The sequence below is a fragment of the Bidens hawaiensis genome, unplaced genomic scaffold (assembly GCF_021521415.1).
Source record: "Bidens hawaiensis isolate Kalapana, Puna unplaced genomic scaffold, B.hawaiensis_p1.1 tig00001236_1, whole genome shotgun sequence".
In the NCBI taxonomy this organism is placed as follows: domain Eukaryota; kingdom Viridiplantae; phylum Streptophyta; class Magnoliopsida; order Asterales; family Asteraceae; genus Bidens; species Bidens hawaiensis.
This window is the reverse complement of record NW_027491070.1, coordinates 98,381-119,126: the sequence shown is the minus strand read 5'-3', so window position 1 is coordinate 119,126 and position 20,746 is coordinate 98,381. Positions and strand designations below refer to the sequence as shown.

Here is a 20,746-nt window from a genome sequence, read left to right as displayed (position 1 = left end):
TACAAAATACGGGTCGTCTTCCCAAATTCATGACTCGTTAAGAGCTGTTGCCCAATCCCAAACCGACCTTGAAATGGGGATGTACTACATGATTTGGGAAGACGCCGGTAAACGTCAAAAGGTAAACACCCCAAGCAGTGAACTTGGAAGGTATGGTGGTACCAACTTTGTGAAACACATGACTCCGGATGAATTTAGAAGTCTTGATTTGCTGGCTTGGTGGAGAGGTAAGGAGGATGAGTTTCCGATCCTCGCCGCCATGGCCAAAGATTTACTAACGGTCCAAGCTTCCACGGTAGCTTCGGAGTCTGCTTTTTCTGTTTCTGGCAGGGTTATATCGATTAGGAGGACTCGACTCACTCCACCAGCTGTAGAGATGTCGATTTGCTACAAGGATTACTTGGACTCTTTAGATAGGGCACAACATCAACGCTCACTCGAGGGGGAAATGGAGTATGAGGCGGGCTTGTATGAAGACGAGGTCAATCAAGGACACACTCAACCAATGACCGATGAAGAAGCCGCGTACGACGATTACCTAAGGAATAGCTCGGGATCGGGTAGCGAAGAAAATTAGTTAAAGAAACAGCAAACATGGAGGCAAATAATGAGTAAGAAACAGCAAGTTGTTCATGTAATCGTGTCTAAGCATTCTTTAATGTTTGTATTTTTGAGTTACGAATATGCGATAACGATTTAATGTTTGTATTTTTAATGTAAAAACTATAAATGAAAGTTATGTGTTTTTAATCTTCCAAGCAAAGAACCCTAACAACGAAAGCAAAGAATGGTTTCGGTCAGTCCGTTTTGCCTTGTAGTTACCGGTTTGCCTTGTAGTTACCGGTTTGTTTATACTGTGAAAAAATAATGGTTATTTAAAAAAAAAAAAAAACCGGTTAACCTAAAAACCGGTTATTAAAAAACCGGTTAATAAAAAACCGGTTTATTAACCGGTTCTAACCGGTTTCTAAACCGGTCCTAACCGGTTAGACCGGTTAGGGTTTTGACATACAAAAACCGGTTATTAACCGGTCCGGTTATTAACCGAACCGGTTTTTTTCCGGGCCAAAAAAAACCGGTCCGGTTAATAACCGAACCGGTTTTTTTAAAAAAACCGATTTGTGCACCTCTATGCGTCCAAAGTTATTTTTTCTAGTTATAATCGTGTTAAATTTATTATCTTAACAATAAATAATTTTTGGGTTTAAATTAAACAAACTCGAACAATTGCAAAGCTTTGCGTTAGTTTTACTTTATATTTTTACCGGCACGTGATATCAATTCACCCAAGCTCGAACTTCTTAATCTGCGTATTGATCCTCGAAAGATATTTAAAATACATATATAATCAAATAAGAATTTGAGGAACATCATAAATTCTTTATTAGGCTTCTTTTAACATCAACTAAATTTGAAACACACCCAAACTCACTCAAAAAATACAATTTAGTGTTTTAACTGGTAGCTCTCTGGAATTATAAAATTAGTATCTTGAAATATATCAACCTATAAGTTTTATCATTATGTGTTTTAAGTAAGTGAGTTGAAAAGTGATAATGAACCATCTCTTTGTTTCTTCTTTCTTATTATCTTAAAATTATAAAATATATTCTTATTATTAATAATGAACAATACATTAAATTAATTTTTAAAGGTTAAAATCTTCATGGTTGATACACAATTACACATAATTACTATATATGACTAGCTTAGTACATTTTTATTCAAAAGTTACTAGTAATCTAGTATAGTTGTATCGCGTTAAAATTTTCCGTAGATGGAATAGCATGCTTCAAAAATAATGATTTTAGTATGCTACACGTAATTAAAATGCAAATCAAATCAAATACATTTTAATCTAGTTACCTATATACTTTGTATTAAACATTCCCACTTTAATACTTATATGACTTGATAAAAGTTTTAAACCCTAATATAGATTTCATGTGAAGTTTCATAACACTTTATGACAGTATTTATTTAAAGCAATTTCAAAATTCATAGTTAACTTTTTTTAACGGCCATTTGAATTACTGGAGAATTTATAGTTAACTATAAATTTTTAAATAAATATTGGCCGCAGTTAACTATATCATATAATATAAACTTCACAATTTGTTATAATTTCTCAATTAAAGTTATAAGAGCATCTCAAATAAGACAATTTTATAGAAAGTTTTTTGTTGTTTGCCACATCATCCAATTTTTATCAAACATTTTTGAGTGGTGAGCCCATGGGGTGGGTCTTGAATTAAAAAAAGTTAGTAAAATGTGGTGATGATGTAACGATGTTTAGTGAGATTTATGATTTTTTTTTATTAGATGTTTGCAAACAAAATGATGTTATGATATGACGGGTGATTAGACTTATTTTTTTTTATGTTTTTTGAAGTTTTTATCATGGATGCTCAAAGATATGGGTACCATACTTTTTTATGACTTTATAAAATTCATAAGACAAAAAGATGCAACACACATTTTCATGTTTTTGTACTTTTGAAAAGATGTGGAATAGAACTTGACTATGGGGGTACGTAATAAACATGACTACATGAGCATATTTTTCTATGTTCAATTATTAAAGTGAAAAATTTGCACAAATTTATTTAATTAATTATTATAATGCATAAAAATGAAATATCTAAAGCTTTTTAATGCACAAATCTTCTCTTTTATTAAATAAATATTATGTCTTGTTGTTTGTCTTGAGGGGAGGGATCACACTTCGAACTCTTTAAATGGTCCCAAATTCCAAATGGGCATTTTTTTCAAGAATATTGTATCATTCTTTTTCAAAACTTCAATAAGTGTTTCTATTTGTGTGGACATGGTCACATGTGTAGTGGAGTTTTAGCATATTCACTCTTTATATGATAAGTGTTTTATAGAAGGGTTTTGTCATTTATATAAGATATGAAATGAAAAGTATAATATTGACGTATGAATGTAACAAGTCCAATTTTAATAAGAAAACCTGGTCAAAGTTGTAAAAAAAAGTGATACATACATGTAACTTGTGCCATGTTAAGTAAATATATTGGTGTGGGTGAAGTGGTCACAAAAACAAATAGGGATACGTCGAGACATAACAATGATACATATCACATGTCATGTTATAATGTATATCTTAACGAATGAAGTGTTGGAAAATTTGTTACGTGTGCATTAGTAGGTTGTTATGACACAACAAAAGCACACTAATAGACATTGATGAATGAGATATCGATGTGTGATTGTGTGTATTTGAAAGAAAATACTATAATGGTGTATCCCACATTGGTGGGATGAAAAACTTGTGCTTTGTTTTTCCTCTATAAATAGAGAGGTAAACTAAGTTGCAACACAAACCAAACCTTACACACAACACAAGCATTGTTGCAAGGTTTTTCCAACTTCTTCTTCTTCTACATTTATGGTTTCTTTTATTCGAACCTTTTTCAGGTTTACGGTTAACGCCGTCAGTACTACTGCTCCGGCTGTTGTACCCTGGGAAACAACGAGTTCTTTTGGGAGACTCGAAATATTGTTTTAAGGGCCCCGTGTTCAACACGATCCTCAGCCAAACCATTTACATTTTTTTTTGTATTGTATTTGGTTTATTTATTTGATTCTGTATTGTATTGTATTTCAGATTCTTGTATTGTATTATATAACTAATAAAACTATTTGTTAATTTTCTGTTTATTTACTCAATTCACGAAATCGGTTCCTACAATCTTAAAACAATATTTTTAAAACCGTTTCGTGAAAACTTTACTTAAATTTTCAGAAACTATTCTGTTTTGATCCAAACCAGTTTTGTTTCAAAACAGTATATGTTTTAAAAACAGTTTTTTTCTTTTCTGTTTTGGTCTCAGAATCAAGAATTGGATCTTCAAAGTTTGACTTAGACAGATTCGTTCTTGGTTTAACATTCTGAAATCAGAAAAGGCTCCTTTTTGGGCTGTTTTTGGCTATCTAGCACGAGATAGCTTATCGTGAAAACTTTGTTTAAATTTTCAGAAACTATTCTATTTTGATCCAAACCAGTTTTGTTTCAAAATAGTATATGTTTTAAAAACAGTTTTTCTTTTCTGTTTTGGTCTCAGAATCAAGAATTGGATCTTCAAAGTTGGACTTAGACAGATTCGTTCTTGGTTTAGCATTCTGAAATCAGAAAATGCTCCTTTTTGGGCTGGTTTTGTTATCTCGCACGAGATAAAGCTATCTCGCATGGGATAAATTTATCAGGCAAATTTCAGAATTTTCTGAATTTTTTTTTCTAAATTACTAACTTGGTCTGTTTTATGTGTGCAAGAATGACAGGACCAACCCCAAACACTTCTAATGCTACCCTTGCTGTCCATTTGACCACCCCAGCCAATGTGGGAGTGACCACAATGGCTAACCATGCTGAAAAACCCGAAAAGTTCACGGATGTCCACTTTAAGAGGTGGCAACAGAAAATGTTTTTCTACTTGACAACCTTGAACTTAGCACAGTTCTTGGAGAAAACAGCCCCCATACCCACTGCCCAAGATGATGCCCAAAGTGTGAGTGCTTTGGACGCTTGGAAACATTCTGAATTTCTATGTCGCAATTACGTGCTTAATGGTTTGGCGGATCCATTGTATAACGTCTATTGTAGGATAAAGACTGCCAAAGAACTATGGGAGTCTTTAGACAAGAAGTATAAAACCGAAGATGCGGGAACAAAGAAATTTGTTGTGGCCCATTTTTTGGACTTTAAAATGGTTGACTCCAAGACTGTGATCACCCAAGTCCAAGAACTACAAGTTATACTTCATGAAATTCATGCCGAGGGTATGACACTTAGTGAAACGTTCCAAGTTGCAGCCATAATTGAAAAGTTGCCTCCTAGTTGGGTTGAGTTTAAGAATTATCTTAAGCACAAACGAAAGGAGATGACTATTGATGAATTAATTGTTCGTCTTCGAATTGAGGAAGACAATAAAACAGCTCAAAAATCAGCTCGTGTGGAGCCAATGGCTAAGGCCAACATGGTTGAACTTGGACAATCTTCTAAGGGGGGGGGGGGGGGAGGGCATAAGGGTAAGGGTAAAATGAATAAGGGAAAGGGAAAGGTGAACCTTGGACCGAAGAAGGAGGTTGTGAAAAAGAAACCTCAATCTTCAAACTTCCAAGGTGTTTGTTACAATTGTAATGAGAATGACCATCGTGCGAACCAATGCAAGAAGCCTAAGTGTGAGCGTGCGCATATGGTGGATGAAAATGGTGAACCGTTGGTGGCAATGATCACCGAGCTCTCAGCAATGATTGAAGAAATCAATCTTGTGGGGGACAAACCGCAAGGATGGTTCATTGATACGGGTGCGACCCGTCATGTGTGTGGTGACAAGACCCTCTTTAGCACCTTTAAGGAGGCTGCTAGTGATGCTAAGTTGTTTATGGGGAATCAAGCAACGGCCGACATCAAGGGTGAAGGGAATGTGATCTTGAAGATGACTTCGGGAAAAGAGCTTACTTTGAGCAACACTTTGTATGTGCCCGAAATTCGTAAGAATTTGGTTTCGGGTTGGTTGCTTAATAAGTTTGGTTTTCGTTTAGTGTTTGAGTCGGACAAGTTTGTCTTGACTAAGCGTGGAATGTATGTTGGTAAGTTGGCAATCACCAACAGCGTTTAATAATTTGATCGTAAAACTGAATACCAATACCATTACGCTAGTCTTGTTAATTTTGGTTGAGCTAAGTTTATGCCAAAGAAAACCAAGAAGAAATTAATAAACCAATTGTTTTGTGGGAAAGTTAGTAATAAGGCATAAAGTTGATGGCAATTAAGACCAAAGCCATTGTCAAAATTAACTTTTGTGGTCTTTTGAGGTTTGTATGCACCCTCTTAAGACCACACAATGCTTGTATTATGGGGAGTGTTTGGTGTCTCCTTGTCTTGAATATTGAAGTTTGTTGATATTTTGTTCTTAACACATAGCTATGGAATCATAAAAAATATACAAAATAACATTGAAAGACTCACTCTTAATTAAAGAGATTTTATGTGTCTATGCCATGAAGATAGTCCTTGGAGAGTGTTTGGCGTGCTTCATCATCTCTTCCCTTGATCTAGAAATGGGAAATGTGGCTTTTTAGAGGTTTCATAGAAAATGTTGATAACATTTATTTTCAAATTGGTTGTACCAATAAACTATTGCATGTGTGATATGTTTCTTGCTAACTAACACGGTACCGCTTCATAAGTTATATATCTTACATATATGGGTGTATGCATGTATATACATGTATATACGTGAATGCATGTATTATTTTACGTAATTTGCTGATAGAAATGTTTGAAAAATTAAAATACTATTTATGTTGTATATATGGATCCTGAGATTATTCACTTTTGTATCATGTTTTCTAGACTTGGCCGAAATTTAAATTATTTCATTAGCATTTAAAATATGATTTTAAAAACTTTGTGCCTGTGTTTTAAAACTCTTGTAAATGGACTAAGTACCAAATTAACTTGGTATAATTATGACATGTTATTTTAATATAAGTTAATAACGAGGTTTGATATACAAAAATAATTCTTAATATTTACATAGTTGATCAATTTTCCACGAGTTTCATGAATATTTGAGCACAGAACCCATGACAACTTTATAAAACAAAACAAATAATTTAGCTTTAAATTTTAATGTTTAGAAAATTTTGGGTTAGTTAATAATCTTTTAAATATATTTTGGTGTCATTTTCTTTCTTAAATTAATGTGGGATGGATGTTTATTTTTTTTAGGTCTTTATATTGTATCGCTTTCTTCACTCATCAATGTAGGGTTACATTTACTTTTATAATAAAGTTCACATTTTTCAATTCAACAATGTATGATAATAACATTAACAATTTAAAGATTTAATAGATGGTTGTCATATTACTTTTTCTTTCCTAAAATGATCAAAATTAAAAATTCACTTGATATCTCAAAATAGGTTGAGTCGTTCGTATCTAGGTTGATTCGGAACACGATGTTTCGTAAACGGTTCCCAATTGTGGGTTTCAATTGAATATACGGGACATGCTCATTTAAGAATTAATGATAGCTTAAGAACTTAATAATATAAAACACTTGTATATAATGCATAAAATATAGTTAATATTATAAGTGAGAGAGTTAGTGTGATGGCTATATAGTAATCTCGAGTATCACATTTAAAAATGCTAAACACAAGTATGTTAATATATATACTGATATATATATATATATATGTAGCATGTATTATGTATATTCTTCATTACACAATACATACACATGTATAATTTTGTGATTGCATTAATGTAACCACAAAATTACATATAATTATGATAAACCTAGCTATACCTATCCTCAAATAATATTACCCAATAAAAAAAATTTAAATTAAGTATGTGTGTGTGCGTTGGGTTGCTTAAAAAACCAATATATTGGGTGTGTGGGTGATGTATTTGATATCAGGGTGAACCACTTTAGAAGCTATGGACGCAATTTGTTTATTAAATAATGTAGTTTCGGAGAAAACAATCATAAAGCACTCCATAAGGCACCACTTACTACAAATTACTTATTCTTTTAATTAACTAAATATTCTTTACTCCTTTAAAAAGCATAATTTGTTTTATCAACTTTATACAACATTGATGATAATATTTTTTATTAAGTGATATAAAAACTATTGACCTTTTAAATTGCTAAAAACAATATAATATTAAGTAAAATGCAAAAACAGAATATATTTGTAAATTGTAAAAGATAAGTGAACTTAATTTGAACAAAATTGCCCACTTAGAGAATTCATTTTGTGTGTATATATAATATTTGTAATGATTAAATAAACTAATATTTATTCTCAATTAAGTTGTTTAAAAAACTATGTTGGTTGCTTTCTATAGTCAATTTATCAATATTGTTTATATAAGTAGTTCAACCAACAAACGAAGATGGGGTGAATTCACTAGATCCGCATAGCTACTTTGTGTCTTATAGACCACCAACATGTTAGAAATTTTCATTAGTATTAATGAAATAGTAAAACTAGCAATTTGCATCATATTTTAATAATTCGTATATACATATATATATATATATAAAAGAGTTCAAATAAAAAATAAGTGTTTTGTGAGAAGTGTGAGAAGAGCTTTAAAATAAAATAAACCACTTAAATATGACACTATACAATATAAATATGAAACAATACAATTATTTAGAAACTACCAATCTCAACCACTAGATCATAAATCCAATGGCCTAGATCTATTCTTATTCTTCTCACAAAAATATTGTTTTTTACATTAACCCTACCCTATATACATAGGGTTGGTATCAATTAAGAACTCTAAAAAAGTTAAGAACTCTTAGAAACTCTACACAACCAAATTTTTAAATTTTTTTTTACATATTAACATTATTTAAGAGTAGTTATATCATATTATATATAATTTTTTTATTACATATATTAATCACAAGTTTACATATGTGTAAAATTTATGTACCAACAAATTTACATATGTATAAAATAAAACATAGATACGTATAAAAACTAATTTTCAAAATTGTAATCGTAATTATAGATATAAAAAATGATAAGCCTATACTTAAATAACATTAACATATAAAAAAATTTATAAATAACGTTAGGCTTCAAGGGTTCCTTCAAGTTCTTAAATAATTTAACAGTTCTGTAATGATACTTATCCTACATATATATATATATATATATATATATATATCATTACAGAACTGTAGAAGTATTTAAGAACTTGAATGAACCTTTAAAAACTAACATTTTTTATAAAAAAATTTGTAAGTTAATGTTCTTTGAGATTAGATATATCATTTTGGAAATGAAAAATACACAGAATGAACTATTGCATGTCTACAGAACTCTCACAAATGAGATTACGCATTGCCAGAAATCCGATGGATTTGAGCGTAGATGAGTTATAAACGTCCACATGTTGGGAAAGTTTTAGACATTGTCACATAGAAATATAAGAAAATGAAAGAATAATTGGCTTTAAGAGACAGAAAATGATATGAGTGAAATAAGAGAGACTCACTTGCATGTTTTTAAACCAAACAACATTGTGAATGCTCTAATAATCATAACATCCTAAATACACGAAAATATGATTTTATGTGAGTTATAAACATCCAAAAACTTCTCTTAAATATTATATTGCTATCAATACGATACATAATATCTTTGCATGATTACGCTATACTAATATTGTTACGAGATATAGTGAGAGTTCTTGACATATTAAATAAAACTTATAACGTGACTTTACAAACTAAAACACTATAATATGACAAAGCGAGTTATAATATTAATAAAAGTAAAATTAATAATAATCGAATATATAGGTCAAAATTAATATAATTTGGAGAAAAGAGATCCGAAATTCATTATTGGAAATTTTCCAACATAATAACATATGTTTTAAAATATAGATATAAATATAATTTAAAAAGAATCTCGAAAGATTTATAAAAAGTATTTGTTGATCACATATAAATATTCACTCAATGAAATGTGTCCATTTGGCAATAAATAATAATCAGAATTCAGAAAGCATCTTTGTAAGGTATGATTGGCAGAAATTATTATATTCTAAAAAAAAAGTTGAAAATAAAAAAAAATAAAAAAAAATCAAGAAATATGGAGAAGAAAACAAGAAGGAAATACTGTATAACTCCCTGAGATTTTCAGCATTGACCAAGAAGACCCCATTAGTTCATAAAGTAACAGATCAACCCCTCATAAATTATTATGTATTGAGATCTCATTATCATTAGGCAAAATATAAAAAATGATTACATCTAAGCAAACAGAAATATTTATAAATTACATACTTATTTTTACATAGTGTTATAAATAAATAATGTCAAATACTTTATCAAAAGTTTTGTAACATGGAAACTCAATAACCAATACGTGTATATTGTCACGCTGATCAATAAAAACACCAAGCCTTGTTTTATGATTCCTCAAATCATTAGCATTGTTTTAGAAGCACGTTATTTAAATCGAGAAAAGGTTGTAACCTTTAAATCTTTATGACGATTATAAGTCAGTCACCAAATCATTTATTTATAAAATAAAACATATTATTTATCGAACGTGCAAGTTGTTACAAGCATGTCACCTTGTTATTACTCAACAATTCATTAGGTTTGTTTGGCAGATATTATATAATTCAGTTCAATCATTATGATGGTTTGTTATGATGATGGAAACTTAGGCTGGTACAATCATTATTTCCCAAATTGCATAGTAACATTCAAAAGGTTGTCCATTACCAAATAAAAAAGTTTCCTAGACAAAAAAGGATTCACTCATTCACATGATAAAAATTCAGGGACTTTGTATTTTAATATATATGGATTTACATGTATGCAATATATATACATATACATATACGCATGGTTGTAAAATCCAACCTAGGCGTCGACTAATCTTCATTTAATCGCAAGTCAATACCCCCCACTGATTAGTCGTCAATTAGTTAAATTCGGTTAAAACTAAAAACTTTATATAAAAATTGTTTATATTTGAAAAAATACATATAAATTCCAATCCGATTAATCCCTATGAATCCTGATTAATCGGCTAATCGTTATCTCTACCCCCACGTCTGACTAGCACCTAGCGGTTACTGTACAGTAATTGCTTAACGTACGATATACACGCAAGACGCTCAAAGGAAAAAAAATTCTAAAACGTTCAACCAAAACTAAAACACTCAGCCAAAAAACTTAAAACGCTCAAACACGGTTTTCGTGAAAAAAAAAAACTAAAATTGATCGATTATCGATCCAAAACTGTTTTTTTTTTGTGAACCAATGAGTAATTGGATATGTATTGACGATTCCGAGATGTTGGGATGTGATTTCATGGATCAATTTCATGAATATAGGGTATTCGCGTACCTATTATACGTTAAGGTATTATTATTGTATTCCATCTTTTCTCCATAAGATACATTATTCACATATGACAAATCTTAGTTCAAGGGAGTGAAAATGTGAAGTTATAAAACCAAGGGAGTAGAATGAAAAGTATATAAAAAGCAAAATAATAATAAAACTTAACCCCTCAATTATGAGTTATTTACAAGATTGCCATTTGGCTTCTTTATTCTACTTTTTTCTCCTTAAAACACAAGAGCCTGTTTCAAAGATGAGGCAGAGGAAGATAGCAGGTGGCCTTCTCTCTTAAGCCATCTCTCTCTACTCCCTCCTTCTAATCCACTTTTACACATATACATACAAACACTTGTGTGTATCTATATATATATATATAATATGTGTTATAAAATCAAAATACAGTCTTGATTTTCAATTTCCTCAAAAACCCTGTTGTCTTTTTTATGATTTGATGTGAATTAAGCAAAATAATATTAAAAAGATTGAATCTTGAGGCACCCATATAAAATCTTGACCAAAAATGGCAGATTTCAAGAGGGGTAGTAGTAACACTAAAAAATCAAGATTATCATTAAAGACTCTGCCTTTTTTCTTGTCTTCAAATTCAAATGATCAAAACAGGTCAGCAAAAAGATTTAGGGAGCAAAATGGTGTTGTAGGGCTGGGAATTGTGGTTGCTATGAATGATGAATCATTGGTTCATAGTACCCAAAATCCGGTTTTTTCTGTTTCGCCTAGATCCAACCCGATACCGATATTTAGCAAAAACCCGAGTAGGGAAGATGATGATGATGTTGATGTTGGTATTGAGTTATTGGAGGAGTATACATGTGTGATATCACATGTGGGGAATAGTTTGATCAAGAAAATAGAGTATTTTGATGATGGGATTAAGAGAAAGAGTTGTGTTAGTGGTGGTCATACTACTAGCTATTGGGTTAGTAGTGGTGGTGTTGGTGGTGGAGTGTTTTGTTCGCCTTCGCCTCCGGTGGTTGTTGGTGGTGGGATGGTGTTTGAGGATGTGGATTTCTTGAATTCTTGTTATCTTTGCAAGAAGAAGCTTCATGGATTGGATATATTCATCTACAAGTAAGAAAATACTTTGCTTTTATGCTTCTTTTATGCAAAGTTTATGCCTTTGGTATTAAAAAATTCATTATATGATTTTGAAAGTTATATGATGATTGGAAGTAATAAGATAGTAATCATCTTGAGTTAATTGTAACTTGACATTAAATTATATTACTTGTTTGAGTAAGATCTTGGTTTCCCTTTTGATAATAACTTTATGATGCAATCAAGATCTTTGATCTTGAGATTCGATTATGTTCAATATACCGCTGGCCTAGTCAATTGCTGTTTTTTAAGGTTACTTTAGTGTTTAAGGAAGATAAAACAACAATCTTGTATATTTTAGGTTTAAGCTGGCTTCCACTAGTTTTCTATCTTTTATTCCCTTGAAGGCCACCCGTTGATTAACAGGGTATTGATTTTTTCAGTAGCAGGTTAAACCCTGATTTTCTAGATCAAGAATTAGGGAACATGGTCTCTATATCGTATCGATTTGAGAGTGTTATACAATTAACGATACTTGATTATGAGTTTGAGTCATATTTAATTTTTGAGATTAAAAGGTATATATAATTTATTTGAGGATATTTCTAACTTATTTACTTTTTTTTGAAATTTTAGAGGGGAGAAAGCATTTTGCAGTGAAGAATGCCTGTACAAGCAGATTTCGGTCGATGAACACAAAGAAAAGTACGCATCAGGGGTAACGAAACAACCCGAATACGGCGAGAATCTATGCTCAAGTCCTATGCAGTTACCTACCGGGATGGCTATAGCATAAAGACTTTTGATTAATATATATATAGATATATAGATATAAATAATGGAAACAAATACATATTTTGGTTCAAAACCGAACCCGAAATAAGTTATTTATGTTATGGAGGATGGTAAAATGTTTGGAATCTAGGGTGAAATGAGGGGATTTAGGGTAGAATTTGTTTCATAACTTTGAAGTTTTGTGACAGATTATGGTATTTATAGTTTTGTAATCTTTTGGTTTATGGTTGAAATTGAAACTTGATGTTTCAAAAATGTGTTATTATTAAATTAAATGTTTCAAAGTCAACTGGTGTTCAGATTTTCATTTTTCTCTACATGAAGCTGGTCAATTACAAGAAACAAGTCAACATTTGTATGAAATTAATTTGACTTCTTTAAGGTAAACAAGTTTGAATCCAAACTTGTATAGAGAGCTTGATAGGGTTTTCAAGTCTAAATATCCTATGATTTAAATAAATATAATATTTTTTTAGTAATATCATATAAGTAATAATATTTATTATGAATAAAACAACTGTATATGCAGATTTTGTAATAAATAAAAATTTATATAAAATAGTTATAATAAAATAACTAAAGATTAGAAGAGCATTGCTTGAGCTTGAATATTAAATAACAAGCTAAGCTTGAGCTTTAGACATAGAGCTTAGCCAGAGTTTTAGACATAGAGCTCCAAACGGAGTTTGAGATCTCTTAAATTAAGCGAGCCAAACTCCGGAGTCATCATTTATGCTCGTTTATTTTTTTAAACTTCGCTAATACATTTGATTTTAACTTTATATATTTGTAAAGCTTAGAAGTGGAAAAGTTAATACAGGCTCCTTTTTTCCATTTAACATGTTTATCTATGCGGTACGCCAGTAACAATTCTCATGGTCACAAATAAAAAAAGCGATTAAAATCTTACACGCAGCAACGGAAATACAAGAAAATCTATCAATTCAAAGCTACAAGTGCCAATTATAGTTAAAAGCAAAGCCTGTTGTTACAACTGAACAGAATCCTACACCACGTAACTTATGTGGTGTGTATGTGTTTCTTATCATATTAAAACCAAAAAAAATGCAAAATTTTAATATAAAATCTTAACTAAGTTGGCTCACAGATACAGAGAATTTGCAAACATGATACCTCGCCGTAGACTTTCACTAGCAGCACCAAACTTTTCCTCTAAGCCCGCTTCACCAACAGCCTGAGCAGCAGCTCGTAACTGTTACAGTTGGTGAATAAACATTGTTGACTTAGTTTGCCTTTCATTTCATAAAATAGCAAAATATCAAGATTTTAAGCGTAGCAACTTGCCTGATTTAAAAACTCATCGAGCCTTCTAGCAAGTCTAATAATACTTCCCTCGAATATATCAGTCATTTGTGTAACTTCTGAAAAAGATGCCCCCTAGAAAAATATATAACCATTGTCATTATTTATAGTTTATTATTAATATCATATTAAATAATAAAAATGCATCTATTAATTGTAACTTACTTTTGACCAACAATATATAACATCCATCAAGAATGGTCTAACCACTGCCTCCACATACTCATCCACATTAACTTCCAATTTGCATTCGTGTTGTATCTAAACATCCAAATTATTAATTTCTTTATCTTTATTTAATAACTCTTTTAAGTTATAATATCACTCACCTCTGCTATTCTTCGTGCACTGTCTTGAAGCTCTTGTAACGGTTTTGCAAGTTCTTGTCTTAACTGTATTTGTTCACTTGATTTGTCTCCGGGAATAAAGCAACTTGCAAGTGCTGCAATTTGATGATGATCTAAATCATTGAAAGTACCTGATTCATCAAAATAATATTAGAAACTTTTAACATTAAACACTACATATTATATTAATAATTCGTTTTATTACCATTAAACATTAATTCAGTGACTAATAGTTCATCTCCTGTGTCGATTAAGCAGGCTGCACGACCCTTCACTTGCACTATACCTTCACTATCAATATGTCCAAGTTTCTTTAAAACCCGTGATCGGTTTTTTAGTTCATCACGAAACTTTTGAAGCTGTTGCAAAATTATATTTTTAGAATGTAGGCAGAGAAAATCTATATAAACTTAAAAAGAGTAAAGAGATCATACATGCATATAATATACAAAATCGCAATATCTAATGTCACGGTTACCTGTGAATCACGCATTTTTGTCTTTAGTTGTTGAATTTCATGATTTACTTCGGCTTTCCTCTTGAAACATTCGATCTGGTTTTCATCTTGAGTCTGGCATACACAAATCATGTTTAAATATTAATAAAAATGTGTTATGTTCCCTCAAAAAGTATGAGCCGGTATTATATTTTTCTTAAAAAAAAACCTTGTTGCATAACCTTGTTTAATGGTTGAGAAAGCAACTGTTGTTCAAGTTTCTCAATCTGGTTGACCAGGTCAACAAACTCGGGTTCTTCAATGCCCATATCCTGACAAACAAATTATGTGCTAAAGTTTAATCACTTTCAAATAAAAAAGTAAAAGAAACAAAACAAAAAAAGGCATACTCACATAATAAACTATAAAATATCAACACTAAAACTTTCTAGATATTTACCTTCACGGGATTAAGTTTCGGAAGACCTTGAGGAAACCGTTTTTCAAGCTCTTGTACCGCCAATAATATATTTTTGCGTGCTTCCACTGGACGAAGATCGGTAGGAATTGTTATTCTAAGTTTGCTTAATGCTGATATCAAAGGCAACTGGACAGGAACCTGAAAAACAGGTTTTAAGTCAACTTGGTCAACATGGTCAAAAAAAAGTCAACATGGTAAGGATGACTCACCACATGCATTTCACCCTTTTCACCAGCACGAGGCGGAGAAGGTTTAGGACGAGAACCACTTTCACTTGAAGTAACAGAACAATGAAGCAAAGTATCGACTATATAACCACTACCACGTGATGTAGCAGGAGATGAGCCTGTTGGTGGAGCCGATTTTTTTACCACATTGACGACCACTCCCCACCCCCAATCTGTTCCACCTTCTTTAACCTTAACCTGTGTTAAATATACTTGAAAATATTAGTAAAGTTTACCTCTTCCCAATCAAAAAAGACAGTCAAGATATATGATCAGATAATATACCAGTCTACCAGGTAGAAGAAAATACAAAGCTCTTTCAGGTTTCGTTAATTCTGACATCATCTTCTTCTCGAGTTCAGAGATTTCAAGTTTAAGTTTATGATATTCAGCAACATCAGCCTAATAAATAACAAACGAAAACATATAAACTCATTATGCATTGAGAAACCAAAAAAAATTTCAAACAAATTTATAGTCAGTCAGTCAGTTAGTTAGTTAGTTACCTCCCCAGAAGCATCAAGCTTAGCTACTTCATCTTCTAGCGTAGAAACCCTTTTCCCAATATCAGGTAACGTCTGAAAACCGAGTAAAAAACATACGTTAGAAGCTACTAATTATTTGTTGTTTTAAAAAAGGTGGTGATAATTTGGATTAAAAGAAACCTTTTCATACTGAAACTGGTGAAAAGAATTTTTGATAACATGTTCTGCTGTAAACTGGCCCTCGGCACGTCTCATTAAGTTCAATATTGAGTAGTAACTCAGCCTGAAAGTACTGACCAGTGGTGCTGGTTTACCTAACACCATGTCCTTAAGAGTATTCATCTCCATCTGAGAATATATAAATATATGTTACCATTAACTATTTCATTTGGATACTATATAAATAAATATATATGTATCTTACCTGTTCATCAATCATTATAATGCATATACCACGATCATCTTTGCCACGACGTCCAGCTCGCCCACTCATCTACAAGTAAAAATACACAAAAAAATAAGAAACTTATGGCAATGCAGACTACATATCATTATTTAATAAAGTTATGATACCTGAATATATTCACCAGATCCTACATACCGATGGCTATCACCGTCCCATTTCCTAACACTAGTAAAAACAACTGTTTTTGCAGGCATGTTTAACCCCATAGCAAACTGTCACACAGTTTAGCAAATGAAAACTATTAATATAATCTAAAATAAAGACGGATGAAAAAACCATCTGAATTCTAAAGAAGAAAAAGTCTTGCAAAAAACAGAAAAAGAAATCTTACCGTTTCCGTTGCAAATAGTGCTTTTACAAGCCCTTCTTGAAATAAAAGTTCAACAAGTTCTTTAATAATGGGAAGAAGGCCAGAATGATGAACAGCAATGCCTCGTTGCAATAATGGTAACATTAACTCGATTGCGGGAAGACTTCTATCTTCTTCACTCAGGCATAATATTGCATTATTGAAGACTTGTTCCACAATTTCCTTTTCTTCTTGGGTATTAAAATCAAGTTTGGTCATTGACATTGCGTGTTGCTCACATTCTCTTCTACTAAAGCTAAAGATTATAACCGGTTGAAACTTTCTTTCCATTATCATCTGAAACATATATTAACCACTTAATTGATTATAATAATAAAAAAAACAAGAAAAAAAATAGACTAAAAAGAGTTATAAAAGTATATTAAGATTGAAAAAAGAGAAACACCTTGACAATTTTGTAAATATCAGATCCACCGGAAGCATTTCCTGCTTTCGCGATTCTCCCACTCGATTTATTACTTCCACTTAGATTCCCACCAACTTGCTTCTGCTTAGTGAAAGTATCTTGCAATTTCAAGAAATTCTCCTCTCTAAACTGCTCATTTTCATCCACAACAAGGTACAATCCAGAGCCGCCCATGGGAAACACATAATGCTGCAAAGGTGTGGGTCTAAAATCAGTATACACCACGTGACACGGCTGCTTATGTATGTTGCAAATCCATTCAGCAAACTCGGTAGCATTCGACATTGTTGCAGAAAGAAAAACCATCTTAATAGCTGGAGGCAAAAAGATTATACTTTCTTCCCAAACCACCCCTCGTTCACGATCCTTCATGTAGTGAATCTCATCAAATATAACCCATGCAACTTCTTTCAACACCTCAGATCCTCTATAAAGCATTCCCCTGAGAATCTCAGTTGTCATGACTAGACAGCTTGCATTTGGAGAGAGCGTAACATCACCTGTCATCAACCCTACATCAGTAAACTCTTGGCTTAACTCTCTATATTTCTGATTACTTAGAGCTTTTAACGGAGACGTGTAAATGACCCGTTGCTTGTCTCTAAAAGCCATAGCAATCGCATACTCTGCAACAGCGGTTTTCCCAGCTGATGTATGCGCCGATACCAAAATCGACTCTTTTCGCTCCAAACATGAAACCGATATTTGTTGAAAGGGGTCAAGAACAAACGGGTACGTTTTAGCCATCGTCCCATTATAAACCGGATCCGATAACGACCCGTGGATAGCTTCATCTTTACTTGAAGTGTACCCGTTTGGAACAGCTACCTCATGAACACAAGTTCTTGCAACAACACGTTGTTTCTTTGATGGTTCGGCATCTGAGCTTTCATTCGCCAGCTTCCGTTTTTCAGCACTTGAAGAATTCTCCATCTCTTGGTTAACTTAACTACAAAATAGACCTGTTAAACAAATATGTCAGATTCCATAGTATATACTATACAAACTTCTAACAAATGTGTTTTTTCTAGCCACAAAGTTTACATCACAAACAATTCAAAAATATAATATAAAACGAAACCAAATGCCAGATTTCTCATTTTACACCTTCATTTCTTGTAAATTCTAAACAAAAAATTTAACTCAAGTTTGAGTTTGGTTATTAACCGAAAGTAACCTAACCAAAAACCGACAACGAACCAAATAAACCAAACCAAAAAACCGATTGGTTACTTCGGTTGAGGCTAATAGCCTAATAACCAAACCGAACCGTGCACACCCCTATTTTCTTATGCTAAGGTATAAATAAGGTTAACCTTATTCAATAAGTTTCTCTCTATATGCGTATCTACATATACAATAATACAAACTTCTAACAAATGTTTCTCTAGCTACAAAATTTACATCACAAAAATTCAAAATATAATATAAATTGAAAATCAAATGCCCAATTTCTTGTGCTCAAATATGAATAAAAAATTTAACCTTTTTCAGTAAATCTATATCTATATGTATATCTACACACGTTGAGCTTTGAAGTTTGTAAACCCTAACTATAAACAACACAAGACACCTTCATTTCGTGTATTTATGCATGCACCTAATGTATTTCTAACTAAAATTTTTAACCCAAATTTGATTTTGGTTATTAACCGAAAACCGAATGGTTAATTGGGTTGAGGCTAATAACCGGACCGAACCGGGCACACCCCTGATTTCTTATACTCATATATAAATAAAAATCTAACCTTTTTACAATAAATTTCTCTCTATATGTATATATGTACACACATTAAACTTTAAACTTTGTAAACCCTAATTATAAACAACACAAGACATAAAATCCTGAGAATTTCAAAATAGGCATATCGTCGAACACCTTATGTGCATAATATAACCCAAAAAAAAACTTGAAAAAATGAATAAAAAATTAACCTTTTTCAATGTATTTCTCTCTATATATGCATATTTACACACATTGAGCTTTAAACTTTAAAAAGCCTAATTATAAACAACAAATGACAGCTGGTATAACAAATTAAAGCAAAGAATATAGATATGAACAAGATGTTACCTTCTAATTTGTCAAATTAATGGCTAAAGGCAATGACTTTAGCCTCTGTTTGTTGGTTCAAACCCCCTAATTTTGTGTATGGAGAATGAATTAGCGGAAAATAAAAGCTTGAAAATTTGACCTAATTTTGTTGTTATTTGAATACGCCGTGTGTTATAAACGAAGATAAATTGTAAGGGTTGAGTTTAGCATGTGGTGTAAAGATTAAGGGCTAAAAATTACTTTTCACCTAAAACCAAGGTGGTTACATGTAACGTCTTCACGTTTCAAGTCGGTTGTTATATAACGTTTAATGAAATTATGGACCAGACCGCTAACTTCGTTTTTGAGGAACGACAAACCAAACTGATCGTGTAGGTGGTCGGTCGGACATGTAAGTTTCACTAGTTGGGCGTTTAAGTGTTTGGGTTTAACGTTTCAAAATGGTTTTCTTAAGACAAATGTTCGTAATAGTTTTTAAAATCATCAACAAGATTCGTAGCTACAATACATATACATATTGTATTTCACGAGAATGAAGATTAAAAATACAGCTTAACGAAAGTTAAGCGGTTAGTTTGGGTTACAAGACCATACCTTAAATCGGCAAGAAGCTAAAACCAACTGTTCGAGTCACAAGCTAGCCAGACAACCAACTTACTTTGGTTTAGGTTGTAATAACTATCGCATGTCATATTAGTTTATCCGTAAATTACCAAGTGTAATTAATAATCATGCAAAGGAAATAATCAAACTCAACTGTCTTTTGAATTGGTAGTTAAGTTAGAGGTTGTCTGATAGCCTGTTAATGATTCCAATAACAGGGTGCCTTTGAATTAGTCGTGATCAAAACATGTTTAGTTCTCTTAAAGGAAACCCTTGAATCGGTTAGATTTATAAACATGCTGAATGAAACCTTTAAATCAGTTACCCTTTCAATGGCTAATTTAATGGGTTCCAAACAGCCCATTAGTATTACGACTACTAAAAGGAATAACAAGTTGATTGTTTTTACAATACATTAGTCCTGCTTGTGATTGGCAATGGCATAACAAATACATAATGGATTAACAATAATAACTATTGAAAATGATATATTTGAGAGCGCGGACTATGAAGAGTTCAACAACCCCGCTTTCAAAAACTCTATGAGAACCTCATATAACTCATTTAACCATGTAAATAAGTCATTTTTTTTTAAAATATGTTTGTTTTGTAAATATAAGAGCCTGTTTTTACATGTGCTTCAATGTTAGCTTTCATTATCTTGCAATGTTTTGCCACAAGAGCTCGTTATGGAGTTGGGCGTGGAACCGAGGAAGCGTAACAATTCTTTCAATGAACATACTAGTACTGTCTTACCATTATCCATA

General features: G+C 31.9%; 2 protein-coding genes across 2 annotated transcripts; one reads left to right on the top strand and one right to left on the bottom strand.

The window, feature by feature from the left end:
- The first annotated feature begins 11,167 nt into the window (after positions 1–11,167).
- LOC143568154 (FCS-Like Zinc finger 14-like) lies at positions 11,168–12,991 on the top strand. Its single transcript, XM_077054379.1, has 2 exons — positions 11,168–12,017; positions 12,621–12,991. The coding sequence occupies exons 1-2, from the start codon at positions 11,449–11,451 to the stop codon at positions 12,778–12,780; spliced, it is 729 nt and encodes a 242-aa protein (XP_076910494.1). The 5' UTR covers positions 11,168–11,448; the 3' UTR covers positions 12,781–12,991.
- Positions 12,992–13,639: 648 nt separating this feature from the next.
- LOC143568143 (DExH-box ATP-dependent RNA helicase DExH10-like) lies at positions 13,640–19,466 on the bottom strand. Its single transcript, XM_077054372.1, has 17 exons — positions 19,395–19,466; positions 17,300–18,269; positions 16,876–17,190; positions 16,652–16,756; positions 16,503–16,571; positions 16,259–16,426; positions 16,100–16,171; positions 15,879–15,995; positions 15,576–15,791; positions 15,346–15,504; positions 15,128–15,217; positions 14,928–15,020; positions 14,655–14,808; positions 14,432–14,580; positions 14,268–14,363; positions 14,085–14,177; positions 13,640–13,992 (listed from the first exon to the last, which is right to left on the bottom strand). Exons 2-17 carry the CDS (start codon positions 18,251–18,253, stop codon positions 13,882–13,884), a joined length of 2,961 nt encoding a protein of 986 aa, XP_076910487.1. The 5' UTR covers positions 18,254–18,269; positions 19,395–19,466; the 3' UTR covers positions 13,640–13,881.
- Between the last annotated feature and the right edge of the window lie 1,280 nt (positions 19,467–20,746).

Coding starts and splice junctions, on each gene's coding strand:
- LOC143568154 (XM_077054379.1), top strand. CDS start 11,449: ATGGCAGATTTCAAGAGGGGTAGTAGTAACACTAAAAAATCAAGATTA. Junction 12,018..12,620: donor TTGGATATATTCATCTACAA/GTAAGAAAATAC, acceptor TTGAAATTTTAG/AGGGGAGAAAGCATTTTGCA.
- LOC143568143 (XM_077054372.1), bottom strand. CDS start 18,253: ATGGAGAATTCTTCAAGTGCTGAAAAACGGAAGCTGGCGAATGAAAGC. Junction 15,218..15,345: donor CGAAACTTAATCCCGTGAAG/GTAAATATCTAG, acceptor TTTGTTTGTCAG/GATATGGGCATTGAAGAACC. Junction 14,178..14,267: donor TTATATATTGTTGGTCAAAA/GTAAGTTACAAT, acceptor ATATTTTTCTAG/GGGGCATCTTTTTCAGAAGT.